General features: G+C 44.4%; 1 protein-coding gene across 1 annotated transcript in view; it reads right to left on the reverse strand.

The window, feature by feature from the left end:
- DNAH9 (dynein axonemal heavy chain 9) overlaps nt 1-15,553 on the reverse strand; it is a 480,799-nt gene that overhangs the window by 35,957 nt on the left and 429,289 nt on the right. Inside the window, exons 64-66 of the mRNA XM_090059292.1 lie at nt 14,333-14,524; nt 13,571-13,762; nt 4,532-4,702 (exon numbers count right to left, since the gene is read on the reverse strand). Of these exons, the coding sequence (XP_089915418.1) occupies nt 4,532-4,702; nt 13,571-13,762; nt 14,333-14,524 (555 nt within the window). The remainder of the gene's footprint in view (nt 1-4,531; nt 4,703-13,570; nt 13,763-14,332; nt 14,525-15,553) is intronic.

Raw genomic sequence — 15,553 nt, forward strand, 5'->3', positions numbered from 1 at the left:
AGTTAGCCAAACCTGCCTAGGGCTCTGAACTAATGAACTAGATGGCCACTGTTAGGGCCTCCAGAGTGACTGATGGAGAGAACAGCCTCCCCATTTACCCTTTTGGCAGTAGATTGCAGACAAACCAACAGTTCTATGGAAGGTCTGCTGTGGAAATACTCCCTGAATTACTTCTTGCCTTTTGTCAGCTGAGATTGGGTGCACACCTGAACTTACAGATGCTGGGGAGGGTTCCCAATTGGCTGCAGCAAGGGGTGACAGAGGAGGAGACAGCAGGAACATCCTGATCATCTGGATCTGCATACACCTATGTGGTGCGAGCAGATCCAGTGGTTTTGTACACGATAATAGGTGTGAACTGGGCAATCGGAGGACAAGATATGGCAGCAAATGACCCTGGCCATAATAATGAATGGCAAATCAAGAATCAACATTGGAAGAAGGCTAGGTAGATGGAGGACAAAGAACAGTGGTGGACCAACAGACAATGGCAATCAGAGGATGGACCACTGCACCTGGTGAGCAACAGATGGCAAACAGAGGACGGAAAATGACTGGAACACAGTGATTTTTCAGCTTGCAGAGGACAGACCAAAGCAGTGAGGAGTCGGGGATGACAGGTTCTGGTACAAGCAATCTTGGGTGCAGCAGAAGCAACTGAGAGAGCACAGATGACCCTGTACGAGTTTTGCTATGACATTGTACTTGGGGTGCTGAAAGTACAGCCTGGTGCTTTGAATAGTTTGATAACACTTCAAAATAACAAGCTGTGGGAGTTGAACTTCAGCAATACCAGGGCATACGAACAATTTTGAGAAAGATACTGAGAGGAAAAAAACAGACTGGAATTAAAATGGATACACTTGCGGGTTCAGAGATGGTGAGAGAATGGGTGGTGACAATCAGAATGCTCTATGATCTTGTTCACCTGGAAGATGTGGAAACCTGGTTAAGCACATCTTGTGAGATGGTGGATTTTGTGGACAAACCACAGGATGTTTTTTGCATATGAAGAGGAGCATGGAGGGTGAATGTATTACTGAAAGCAGACCCCATGAACACAGGAGGAATCCAGAATTTCCCTCAGTGATCACATTAGGCATGCATCCTGGATATGTGATTTACTTTGTGCAACATATAGTGTTCAACAAGTGTGAGGAGACAAGCCACCTGGCACTCCACTGCCTTCAAACCATCTGTTTTAACCATGAGGAGAAGAGGCACATGACAGGGAAGTGCCAGGGAAAAGGAACTTGAATTTGTGTGGGAAGGAGGGGCATGTATTTTGGACATGGCCCAAGTCCTTTTCAAGTAAAAAAAAAGACTCCCAAAACCAGCACAAGAAGAGGAATTAAAGGAAAGAAAGAAAGAAGAGCCAGAAGAGGTGGAATGGACACCTGAGAGGGAGGAAGAGGGAGATGACGTTGAGATTAACATAGAAGAGGTGGCCCAAGGCAGAGAACAACTGGGGAAGGAGATGGACACAAGGTATAGGGGGAGTAGAAAAACAGAAGTGAAACCAGGAAGGAAGGTGAATAAGATCAGGAGGGGGAAGGAAAGGAAGTGGGAGAGTCAGAGGAGAAGGAAGAAGAAAGGGAAATTGGCAGGAAAGATTAATAAAAAGAGTGAAAAAGGGAAGAAGCATAAGAGAAGTTGAGATAGGGGAGCAGAAGGGGGATCTGGGGAGGATCCAGATTTCCCCCGCTATCAGATGGGTGATAAAGATATTGAAGAAAGAGATCAGTAAAGCAGTGGAGAAGTTTTTAGATAAACAAAGAATCAAACATTTTGAGGAGGCAATGGGAATCTGATTAAGGGAGGAGGAGGATGGCCCAAACATTACTGCATTTTTAGCAGTGGCACTGTTTAATGTGAGAAATGTTTTCACTTGGAAGTTGTGGGATTGGGTAGAGATCTTCCTGGACTATGTGAATGCGGATCTTTTTTGCTGGCAAGAGTGTGGGCTGCCAAGTAACCTGGATCACGGCACTTTTGAGAGTGATCACAGCACTTTTGAAGTGAAGGTGGAGGGCACCCGTGGGGGTCGGGTATGCATGGGAATAGGGTGGGAGATGAAAATTGTGAGAGTGGAGGGAGTGATTGGTAGCAAACTGTTGCACATGATGGAGGAGGATGGAGGAACAGAAATACAATTTTTTTTAATGTCTACACACCTCTGGAGAGACCCCAGGTGCCAGCTCTTTAGGAAAGTGGCAATTCGTGTGGTGAGTGGAAAGGCCTGGGTGGTGGCTAGGGACTTTAACTGTATAACCAGTTGAGTGATAGACAAAAAAGGAGGACAGGCTAGGGGTTTGGATAGCTTGGGAAGGGTGCTGTGTAACATTTTAAAAGAGGCAGTTTTAAAAGATGCTTGGGTGCAAGGGAAGAAAAATTGGTTACAAGAGTGGACTCCAGAGCATAGGTGCACTCTCACTGATTTTATTTGTATCTCAAAGGATTTTAAAGCAATCAAGAAGGCCACTTACATCCTGGTCGTTACAGCAGGTTGCTTAACCTGCTAAATTCTGTAAGTGGGTTCAGGCACTGAGGAGCTCCTCAGCCAGCATGCCCAAGCAAAGCACAATCTTTTAAATAAACCAACAAACAAACAAAGCCAAATCATTCTGCCGTGTCCCAGACACAAGGAGGGAAGCCTGTTTTGCTCCGGTCCAAGCCCCACAGCTTATCCTGTCCTTGCAGCACCCTGTTCTACTCACTTCTTGCTCCCTCCTCTCCCTTGCTTACTCTTTTGGAAACTTACAGCTTCCAGTGGGACAGTCCCTGCTTCTCCAAATGTCCCACTATTGGGCTCTCTCAACAAGGCTGGCTGTTCCTTCTAAAAGAGACTGTTACACCATCAGGAAGAAGATATGGATGAGGCACACTTCAAGGAGCTAAAAAAATTATGCAAACATTAGGTTCCATGAGAGGACAAAAGATAAAGGAGCCCAGGAGGGATCAGAGTTTCTAAAATACATGGTACTGGAAGCTCAAAAAGAAGCTACTCTGACACGATGGAAGCACAAGAACAGCAGGAGACCATTATGGCTGCAAAAGAAGCTTCTTGGATGCTTCAAAATCAAAATGGAAACATACAAACAATGGAAGGTCAGCAGGTCACTAAGGAAGCATACCAGCAAAGAGCAAAAACTGTCATGAACGCAAAGATAAAAATGAGTTATATCTGGCAATGGAAGTTAAGGACAGCAAGAAGTGGGGTCTATACATACATTGGTAGGAAAAGAAGAACTAAGAAACTTCTGAGTCAACTTAAATAGTCAGGGTGAGTTATTAACAAAACACGCAGAGGAGGAGTTGCTCAGTCTTCACAAAAAAAAAAAGCTGCAACCAGGCAGCTAATAAAAATTATATAGACAAGGAAGGGAAAAGGCTGAGGATCCTGATAATAAAAGAAAACATCAGAGAGCTTTTGAATTAATTCAAGTTAGCATGGCTTGAAGAAATTCATCCCAGAGTATTCTTTGCTGAATAGCAAATCCATCCGCATACCAGCCTACAGATTTCTTGCCAACAATTTCTGTCTGTCCACAACAACTGCCAACATGTCAATAAAACCCAGTGGATGTCTCCTTTTATTTCCAGTTTCTTTTGAAGTCTTTGGTGTGCTAATCCTGCAAAGGACAGAAGCTCATTGCAGGCACTTCAGAGAAAGAAATAAAGCCAAACCAAGTCATAGTACTGCTAAACAAAAAAAGATATTCTCCAGGAGGAAAAGGATGGCTGCTGGGGTAATAAAGTGCATTGTTCCTATTAAGGATGTGAAGTTATCAGTTACCAGTAGGGTGGCCATCATAGAGGACAGTCTGGTTGTCCTCTGTCCTCCATTGATATGAAAACATGCACCTTTATGTCCTCTATTTTTTTCATCAACAAGGTGCTGTGCAAAGTCTGGAACTTAATTTTACAAAATCAGAAGCCCAGTGAAAACTGCCTAGTTGTAAATCTCATGAATGTTTTCCCCAAAATCAGAAGAAATTTAAGTGTAAATTGTAGTTTGGGGAGGAATGGGGTCATCTTATCATTTAGCGACACTGACTGAGCATAACTGGAAGTAAGAAAGTGCTATGCCCTTAGGGAAGCTATTGAGAATGGTGGGGCCAGGCAGTGGTAGGAAGCTGTACTCTGGTGTGGGTGAATCCTGGTTACCAAAGATTTTGTCTGGCTTTTTATGTATGGTACATTCTGTGATCCTGAAAGTACAGAGAGATTGATGGCTGAGAGTCAGTAGTGGCCACAGTCAGGTGTATTTGCATCAACCTCATAAGATGATAATTAAGACATTGGACTGCAGAGACATGTTAAAAACACTGTCCGAAAATTCACAATAATCTGATTACAATGCATCATGCTGATTTTCTGAACCATGTAAATCCAAACATTTCAGTTCTGTGTATACACTAGAAAAAGGCTATGTCATCAGAGTGGTCATGAGAGAAAATAGAGTTAAACTAATATGCGGGCAAATGAGACAAAGTTACCAAAGAGACAATATTTCTTTCCATTATCTTACCTTCTCTTCCTTGGTAGCTCCTCCTCCTTCACCAACATTTGTGTCATGAGGTTGCATCTCTAACACAGTGCGGAAGAGTTTCTCCGAGGTTTGAGTTAAGAACCCAATTTCAGCATTTGGATGGAGACCATAAAGATATGGAGACTCAGCAGGTAGGGCATCATCTATATACTACACAGGAAGACCAGACCTCACATGAGTGATATACAATATATGGGTTTTGCCCTAGGGGCAGGATTCTATTTCCCTCTATGAACCTGAATGGCAGTTTTCTGGCCACATAAGTGACATTTTTTGGCACCAAAATACTGAACCTTTTCCTGGGAATTTATTTTCTAGTAATGGCAGGTCTTAACCAGTTTTATTATTAATAAAAACAACCTAATACACTTGTCCCTGATACTACCTTTACATATAAAGAACAGATGAAATCAGTAACTGTATCTTCAAGAATCCTACTTTCTCATCACAGCAGAACAAAAAAAAAAAAAGAAGCTGAAAGACCCATTTTAGCAAACAGCACGCAGATATAATTTTTCATGAGATCGTCTCAAGTCCCAGGAGCCAATAAAATTGTTTTATTACTGCAGGACTGTCCAGCTGGTGGTCTGTGGGCTGCATGCAGGCCTCCAAGTCTCCATGATCCTGGTCTGTGCACTGTTCCCCACAACGCTAGCTGTTGTTGCCTCTCTGTCTCGCTTTCCCCTCTCTCCTCCAGCTTCTGCATCCCATCCTTATTCCTGGTGGCAGGGTGGGGCTGAGGGAGCCCATGGCTGAATGCTTGAGGGAATCTGGGGACTTCATGAAGCACAGGATCACCAGCATGATATGGCTTGGGAGGCACACAGTGCTGTGTGTGGGGCATAAGGCATTGGCATGGTGTAGTGTGGGAGCCACATGGCATGATGCAACAGAAAACTAAGAAAAACTGACAGCCCTGTATTAACAGAATGTATGAACAGAATAAGCTCATGATGAAGTATCAAATTACCATTAAACTTAGATTCTAGACATGGAGAATTATAAATTTCCATTTCCAGCAGTGGAAGGGGAAAGTGGCTAGGTGGGGGCCAAGTAGTGGTGGTGAGGGGCAGCCTTCTTGGTCTCCTTACACTTCCCCCCCAGACTGTACACTGTGGGTCTCTCCTCTATGCCCTTCCCCCCTGCACAGAGCAGTCCCTCCCACACTTTTCTCACCACACACCCCGTCCTTCCTCCACAAACCATTGCATCCCAAGTCAGGCAGCAGATCAGCTCTGCCTTCAGCCCCAATCCGGAAGCTAAAGACAGAGCTGAGCTGTGACTGCCCCAGGCTGGTACTTGAATCTAAAATGAGACTTTTTTTCCCTCTCATGGTGATTATGGGAAAAAAAATCATCTTGGGGTGATATTATATGTTACGATTAGACCATGTTAAGAGCACTTAAAACTTGAATGATCTCACATTGAGGCTTGTTAACAAGTATTAAGTGCTCTCTAGGAATCTTAAAGTTATGCCACTTTGGGGAAGGACTATCTCTGAGCTGTGTTACACATTCTGAGTTAAGTTAGGATTTATTACACAGTAGTTTTTTGCAGCTCCTCAAGCTCTTAACACCTGGATTGTCCATGCATTAACACCTGAAATTAGTTTTAAATACTTGTTAGGCAGCTCAAAGTTATGTTACTCCAGGACAGGATTATCTCTGATTCCTGTTACCCAGCTCATGTTACACTAAGGTGTAACCACTCTACCTTAGTGTAAACACCCCTACACATCCCACCCCACCACTGCCCCACTGTTTCCTCCTGCCCTCCCCAGTACCCCAGATCCATGCTTATGGCTCCCCATTTACTTGTTTCTGTCTGTGCTGTCTGTCCCAATGGAGCAGGCAGGGCAGGGTAAACCTTCCTACTCAGCCACCACTCTGAGGGGCAGGGGAAGAGCCCCTGCAGGAGGGGAGAACTGGGGAAGCCCCAGGGGGGAGAGGGCAAGGGGGAAGCTCAGAATGGGAGTGGCAGGGATTCTTACCTTTCAGTCCTCCAGACCCCTGTGGGCCTGAATGTGTGACTGCTCCAAACTTGAGCTAGCGCTAACACTCACCAGTATTTGTGCAGCTCACAGTGTAGTGTGTAACAAGGCCCTTAATTTCTGGATGTTCACCGGAGATAAGACCACCAATCTACAGTCCTCCAGTATCCCAGGAGGCACTGTTCCCAAGTGGACTAGCTATCATCCAGGACTCTATGGGCACCTATACACTTGCTCCATGCATACTCCAATATATGCTATTTAGCAAACTCCAGCAGCCTCAGCATCACATGTATTCAGTGTCCTTGCACTTCAAAATGGAGGTGGGGGTGCTTTAACTAAAGGTTGTCCAATAAGCTTTAGTTAAATTGCCCTTGCTTCCATTTTGAAGCACAGGATGAGATGCAGCAGGTGCTTTAATTAAAGCAGGTCCAGAGAGCCACTGTAATTAAAGTGTCCCTTACGCCTACTCCAGAGCACATGTAAAGATGCCTTATGACCTGGGACTGATAGCTAGGGATAGCTGGGCAGTGGGTGAGTGGGGAGAAGATGAGTGGGGAGAGAGGAAAAAGGGGTAGAAGGTGTAATGATAGGGGTAGAAGGTGTGTCTTTAAGAGAGGCAGAGTCAGAGACAGAACTGGAGAAAGAGGGTCGGATGGTTATATGTGTCTGTGCTGTTAGCATGAATAAAGAAGCCTTTTAGTAAAAGGAGGTCCTGCCACTATAAACAGAACCTACAACACAGCATGGAGGAGTGATTGAAAACAGATGACTATTGCATGGAGTGAGCTTTAAGAGAAAAAAAAGAAAAAAATGGAAAAGCTATGGGCTTCAGCAGGGCTGAAATTCTCTAGGCATGTGGCAGAGAACTGGAAGAGGTTTGCATAACAATTCAATCTATATATGAGGGCACGTGGAGCCACTGAGAAGTTACCAAAAGGTAGATATTTTTCTGACTATAACAGGTGCTGAAGTGCTGGATGATTTTAACAGTCCAACAAAGCATACTGATTGTGACACAGTGTTCAAAAAGCTTAAGGAGTACTGCATGCCAAAGAAGAACAAGACTTTAGAAAGAGATCAGTTCCACATGAAGTTACAAAGAGGGAGAAACCTTTGAGGAATTTGAAAAGGATCTCAGAATGCTAAGTCAGTCTTGCAATTTTGGAAAAGTTACAGACTTAATGATTAAAAATAAGATAAAAATAGGGATCATAAACATGCAGCTCAGGAAAAGACTGCTGAAGGATCCTGATCGCCAGCTAGATGAAGCAATCAGCATGCACATAATAGCAGATATCACCTGGGCTAAAAGGAAATCTTTGAAAGGAAGGCCAGATGCTGAAATTGTTGATGGAATAATGAACTCTCCCAGAAAAGAACAGAGAGAAAACAGAAATTGTAAGGCAAGACCTGAAAAATGCTATCAGGTAAAACTGAAGAAAAGCAGTATAAAGAGCTATATAAGCTGTGGTAACAAACAGAGACCACAGCAATATCTTCCTTTTGGACAACGCTGCAACAAATCCATAAGACTGAACCATTTTGCTACAGTGTGCAAAAGAGAGGACTACAGGCACAGAAAGGAAAGCAAGTAAGCATTGTACGCAGAGATGATCCCAGCAGGGCCCAGGGCAAAGCAGCCTGCGTGGGGCTCCCCTCCCCGTCCCACAGCACACTTATGCTGAGGAGTAAAAGCCCTGGCACACCGAATGCGGCAGGACAGGTGGCGTCTGGAACTTCTGGCCACAATAAGCACAGAGCTGTCCAACCCATCAAGCAGGTGGGCTAAACTGTAGCCATGGTCTCTCCGCCTGGCTCTGCGGGGCCCCCCCAAAGTGTGGGACCCACAGCGGTTGCCCCGATTTGCCCCCCACCAAGGACGGCCCTGACTGTACAGCAAGATGAACTGCAATATTGCAATCAGCAATGACGAGGAGTTGTATGTAGGAATAATACAAGTTAGAACATCATCAGGAAACTGGAATATCATGCTGGAAACAACTGGAATTCCTGGGAATTTGAAACTTGACACTGCTGCACAAGCCAATGTTTTATTCGGACTTTATTGTAAAATCACCTCAGAGGTATTTTAGTTCAAAAGCGTACTACCACCATTTTCTGTGCATTGACCTGTGTTTCACGGCTTATACAACTACACGTGGCACAGCGCAGTTCGCCTCAGCTTGCATGCAGAACAGACTCGAATTAAGTCTGCTCCAAGCAGCAGATCTACAGTGGGTCACAGGAAATAAAGTATGTGTATAAATGCCCTTCAGCTCTAAGACAAAGCCAGAAAGCAAAACTATAGAAAACAGTTGCTCAGGATATTATTAAGAAAATAAAGGAACCTACAAGAGTGGTTTCATTTTTTAGTAATAGTGTAATAAAAAGATGAAACACTTTGTCTTTGTCTAGACCCAAAAGAACTACATAAAGATGTAAAAAAGGAACATTTTCTCATTCCCACTAGGGAAGAAATCTTTGGAGAGAGAGCACAAACAGCAAATAGATGCCTCAGTTGGGTATTGCCAGGTTCTATTAGAAAAAAATTGCAGACACTTATGCACGTTCAACACTCCATATGGAAGATTTTGCTTTCACCAATTGTCTTTTGGATTATGTTCAGAATCAGACAATTTTCATAAATCTTTGATAGCATAGAAGGTGCCAAAGTGTATGATATTTTAATATGGGGACACAGTCAGAGAGAGGCCTGAGAGAGCTCTGGAAAAGGCTCCGTCAGCAGAGTTAAAACTCAGTAGACATAAATGCAAATTGAGAGTCAGAGAAATAACATATTTGGAAAAAAAAAGAATGAATCAAGGCATACAGATAGCTCTCAGCAAGTTATGCAATCAATTACTAATATGTTACTCCCACAGATAAAGAAGCATAAAAGTTATGAGCATGGTAAATTTTGAGGTGGAGTGGGGAAAATGCAGCAATCTAAACTTTACTACACAATAATAAACAATCTATATGGGATCATGATGAGGGATCTAAAACAGTTATTACAGTACTTAGATTCAAGAACAGCAAACACCAGACATGCCTCTAGGGGCATGTCCAGATGAGCGCACACATGGCTCTTGCCCCATCTCAAACCCCTTTGAGACGGGGCAAGAGGCATGTGTGGGAATGAAAAAATGTTCCCTGCGCTGCAAACCCCATATCCAGGGGTCTAAAAAAAACTAAGTTGAAAAAGGCGGGGCAGGGGACTGTGCCCTGAGGCAACTGGAGGTTGGGTCCTCCACAGAGATGCTCTGGCTGCCAGAGTGTTTCTATGGTTGGCCGCTTGCCCTGGGGCTGAAGCAGCTGTTTCAGCACCAGGGCTCCAGTGCCATAAGTAAGAGGTTGAGGGGGCTGGAGGAGGGGAGAGGGGACTATGGGAGGGACCTCCACTGACCTCACCCGCTGCCCCAGCCCCGCCAGCCCTGCTCTGCCCGGCCCCTCCCCCCAGCCTCTGAGGCCCCCAGTCCCTGTGGTGCCTGGCTCCACCCCCCACCTGCCCCCAAGTCCCCCCGACCCCTGGTCTGGCGGGCTCCCTCCTCCCCATTCCCCCAAGGCCCCCACTCCCTGTCCCCCCAGCATGCTCAGATTAAAAAAAAAGACCCCCCCCAGCACTTACTGGTAGTTGGAGCTTCCATCAGGGTCACTGGGGCTCTGCCTGCACAGTGTGGGGCAGAGGGACAGCCCCAGAGGCTCCAGCCTGGGCCCTCCTTCCCCCCGCTGCCCTGTGCTTCCCGCGGAGGCTCTGCCAGAAGGCCTCAGAGTCTCCCCAGTCCCTGCTTCTAAGGTTAGTAAAGGCTGTTATTTCCAGGTTTTTTTTCTTTTTTTTAAGTGATGGTGCCTGGGGTTGGGGGGGCAGCCATTGGGGGGTCTGGGGGACTTGAGGGTTGGGGCTGGGTGGGACAGCCATCGGGGGGGGCTACAGCAGCTGGCAGGGGATGGGGCCAGGTGGGGCAGCAATTTGGTGCCTGGGGTGGGGCATGTGGGCCTTGCAGGGGGGGTGGTAGTTCCTGTGGGGGCCATTTGGCTCTTGTTGGGAGGCCATAACCCCTGTGTGGCCATAGCCTCCCAACAGCCAGTGCTTTAACACTGTAGATATATCAATAAAACATTGCCCAAGTGATTGCTGTCTCTCTGTCTCATTCTCTCTCTTTTTATAGTGGTCTTTTGTTTTAATTGTGGAGCTACCTGGATTTTAGGGTATTTTACAGAGTGATTTTGGGATTTTTTTTATCAGGGATTTTTCAGTTTTCCAGTAGGGAACACCAGAAATCCTGCTAGGGAGGAGGCCAGTGGCAGGACCCTGCCTGCTCAGAGCTGGCACTTTGGACCCAGCTGGCTGTGGCGGACCTCCTGGCCAAATGGGGCCAGGAGGACATGCTTTGACAGTTCAAAGCAGGCCACCACACCCAGAACATCTTCCGGGTGATAGCTGCCCAGGTGGCCAGGCAACGGGCACACATGGCAGTAGTGCTGCACAGGGGCCAACCCTGTACTCACAGCCCACTGGCAGCTGGCCCAGAGGGGCAGATGCCTCATCCTAGTCTGGCAGGTGCACAGCAGGTCACAGCCAGGCAGCAGCCCCCACTGCCAGACTGCTGCAGTGGGTAAAGGGTGCAGGGAACTCTCAGGGCTGTTTCAGCAATCTGGCTGTCACAAGGAGTAGTGTCCCCAGGTACCAACTGGCTGAGCCCTAGAAGCTCCTAAGACTGAACAGCCTTGAGCTACTTGCCAGGGCAGCTTTTTGTACTGCTGGGGCCAGGACAGGGTAGCTTTTTATACTGCTGGGGAGAGCACAGGTGTTAGCCCAGGCTCTAGCTCCCCCTGGCTGCAGATCTGGGAGGATCCAGGCACAGTTATTTTGCCCCAAGTGGCACAATTTGCTCCACAACAAAGTGCATGTCTAAGGATGTGCGCTGAGGCAAAAAGCCTTGGTTCAACTTTGCACCATTTCTATTTGAGCTGCTACAAGCACATGTGCTTGCATATGTGGACGCACCCTAAAGAGGGTCTTGAGGAAGCACTCATGCAGAATTCTGAGGAACACTGGAGACCCATAGCTTATGTTTCTAGGGCTTTAACTAAAACTGAATTATAGTATGCACAAATTGAAAAAGAAGCTTTAGCACTGGTGCATGGATGTAAAAAGTTCTGCATCTTCTTGTATTAGCTGAAATGGGTCAGAAGACAATGGTGACAATAGTAAAGAGGGGGCACTCTGATGCAACTCAGGGATTTCAGAGATTATTCTTTCAGTTGCAGTTATTGGATTTAAGATTAAAAGGGATAAACAAGAGCAAGAGTTAGTAGTAGTGGATACTCTGTCTGGAGCTTTTGATAGAAGACAAGTAAAACCAAATGAGAGTTAGACATTGTGCATGTCAATTTGTTAAAGAAAATGTGCCCAGTTTCTGATAAAATGTAGAGTGTACTCAGAGATGCCATGGCACAAGACGGGACTCCACAAATAGTAATACAAGCCATTAATGCAGGATGGCCTGCAGAATACATACTCAGTCCATATCACCAGTTTGAAACAGAGCTATCAGTAATTGATAGGCTCTTGTTTAGAAATGACAGACTTGCAGTTCATAAAGCATTTCATTAGGATATGTCATAGAGGATACATGATGGACACTTAGGTATAGAGTAATGGAAAAGAAGGGCTAAAAAAGCTCTGTGCTGGCCACAAATGAATATGGACGTACAAAAGTATATTAAAGCATGTTCAACCTGTCAAAAATACAGTCTGGTAAAACAGCTGATAACAGCAACTGAGACAGAATTGGCCCCATAGTCCAAACTAGCTATAGATCTATTCACCCATGCTGGAAAAAAATATGTATTGATTTTAGATCATTATTCTCACTATATGAAAACAGCAAAAGTTAGACAACACTACTGCAAAGCATGTACTAGCGCACACAAAATCTATCTTTGCCAAACCAGTCGTGCCAGGCTTTACAATATACCTATAATTTGATGGGTATGAGTTCAAGTGCTTTGCAAGAGAATATGGTTTTACACACATTACCTCTACCTCAGATATCTACAGTCTAATGGACTTGTAGAAAATGGTGTCAAAAAGGCTGAGGTATAGAACATCTCCTTTGAAACACGGCTTTCACCAGCTGACTTCTTATTTAACAGGAAATTTAGAACAAGACTACCTAATTTTAATCACTGATAATAAACAACAAAATTGATATGAATGCTTACAAGATCCATAATACATATAAACAAAAGCTGTTTTAGACAAGGGGTCACCAGAATTAGAACCTTTGGTACCCCAAAATAGGACATACATATGTGATGGTAAAACATGGCTGCAGGAGACAGTTGTCACTCATGGGCTTATGCAGTGGAGACAAGTTAAGGACATGTAAACAAATGGATAGGAAACACTCACAGAACACCATGGAAGGACAGGAGAAGGAACAGAGTCCATACCAGAGAAAGATACAGATTAGAGCACAGACTTGAGTGAGACAGCACAGAGACTAATGTGATACTTCACAGATCTGCAACACTGCGAAGAGCACTGCAAAGACGAAAAGTTGTTAGTTTATTAAAATTTAAATTACTGTGTGCATTTATATATATTGGTTAAAATAAAGCCGTGTTTTCTGTTAGAAAGGGGAGATGATTATAAAACTTTGAGAGAGGTAGAGTTAGAGATAGAGCTGGAGAGAGAGTCTGATGGCTACGTTTGTGTGTGCTGTTAGCATGAACAAAGAAACCTCTTTGTATAAGTAGCTCTTGCCTCAGTAAACTTAATCCACAGCACAACAGGTGGTAGGGAATCAGGGGAAGAGGAGCCTGGGAAGGGCGGGCAGGAATAAAGGGGGGAAGAGGAAGGGGTTGTGGGACAAAGGGAGCAGGTGGGTGGGTACCTTAGCAGTAGGGTTTTGCATAAAATGCAGTAACCCTATTCACTGTCTCATATAACAAAGTAGGGGGTTATCATGGAAGTTATTGATTTGTGTTATAAGTAACAACAGAAAACAAAAGTTTACCTGGTGATAACTGTTATAATCCATGTTCCCTGGGAGAGGAAACCCTGGAGCTAGAAGCAGTTCTCCCTCCAGCATCTCTGGCTTAATAAATTCTTCCAAGTAGGTTTTGCAAAGTCGTCTGTCCCAATCATCTGTAATGTGCCCGCCATACATAATCTCACCAAAAAGATAGCGCAAATCATCATAGGGAACCTAAACAGTGAACCAAGAAGGGCATGAAAGAACTTAAAAGATGCTGACCCATTAACAACATCATTGTGCTGCACACTATGAACCAAAAGCACCAGTCTTCAGAATGAATGTTTTCATTTCCCTTGTTCATTTTTCTAACTAACTGAACATTATCTAGCAGATAAATCACTACATGCAGGAAGGCAGCCAATCCAGAGAAAGCCAGAGCAGACTGGCTCAGAGCAGACTTTGTAGGGATTTACACTGCAGAGCAAATCTTACTGAAGTTCCCTACATTAAACATATCTGCCTAGGCAGTCAACCATCTCTGAGTATTTTCATTAAAATGGTAGCAAGGACACTCACATATATCAGAGATGATATTTTATATAAATGCAGTCTGCAAACTGCAGTAGATGCAAATGGAGCGGAGGTCTCTTTGTATTATTCCAATGATACACAAAGTTACAAAGTAAAAATATCTGAAAATGGCTAGGTATTATTATTTTAGGATAGAGATTTCAGAAGTTTCAGTACATGGGCACAGGGGCTAAACTCCCCATACTCAGGTGTTTTATTTGTTTCACGCACCTTTGAATTGGCCTCCAGGTAATTATAGAGGACATTGACTGAAATAATCAGATCTCCAGTGTTAAAGGGATAGGAGCGGTTCCAGCCTTGGGGTCCAAACTTGCGTCTTTCTGCTACAACAGCATGGAAATAACAGAGGGCAAATAGGATGCTTTTGAATTCATTCTCTCGGGCACACATCTCCAGGGTATCCTAAAAGGGAACCAAAACATCAATGTTGTGCATTTCTACAGTGTTCTTCACCCCATAGGTTCCCATGGCATTATTCTTTTAATTTTGCTTAAGTTTCTATCCCATCTAATGATGAATTATCTTCCTGTCATGGTAAATGGTGTGCTGGACTTTTTCAGTCTCTCCTGAGTTCATCCTGTAGATGACAGGTCTTTATGCTGGACAGAACCATGTGGGACTGGGTCTCGGAGTGTCAGCCTTCATTTTTCAAATGTGCTAATGCAACACACCCAAGTCAATTTGGCACTTGTAAGGTTTTTCATTCATGGACCTGTGATTAGCAAGGCAGCTGAAGTGACTCAAAGCAAAGCACTGTTTATTTATTTACCAAAGGTACAAAGCATGCAGGTCAAAGAATGGCAAATCTAAAAGGTATTTGTGAATATTTCTCTTTATCTAAATCTTAAATCTGTTTTTGTCAATTGGTCTGGCCAGCCGCTGGTTACTCACTCCACTGCACCCCTTCTTTTCTAAATCCAAAGTCCTTTAAAATTTAGTAAATTTCTTTTGATCTTGGCTGTCTTGCTTGAGCCAAGTAGAGACTGATTCTCCTATAAATAACTTCCCCATTTTTTAAATCATGGACTCTTATCAGTTTCATTATGTTTTTTCTTTCCTGCTTAGTTCTTTTAATAATCCAGTTTGATCTAAGTAACCCCACAGAAGTCTGTATCTTATTCATAAAAATAATGAAAATGTTTCTCATTTCATCATATCTTCCAACTGTACAACTAGTTCAGAGATATATGCTGAAATCTGCAGACCTGTGAAATGCTGTAGACATGCCCTTGGCTGTAGGGAAGACCATACCTTCCAGGGTGTAGGGGAGGTACACAAACTAGATGGCAGGGAACAAATCCAGGCTAATTTGGACAGGCTGGGGAAATGGGCCAAACAGAATAGGATGCAGTTTAACAAGGATAAGTGTCATGTGTTGCATCTGGGGATGAAGAATCATCAACACTCCTACAGTCTGGGAGGTACCACTCT

The sequence above is a fragment of the Crocodylus siamensis genome, chromosome 8 (assembly GCF_052110815.1).
Source record: "Crocodylus siamensis isolate JL-2025a chromosome 8, ASM5211081v1, whole genome shotgun sequence".
NCBI classification, from domain to species: Eukaryota; Metazoa; Chordata; order Crocodylia; family Crocodylidae; genus Crocodylus; species Crocodylus siamensis.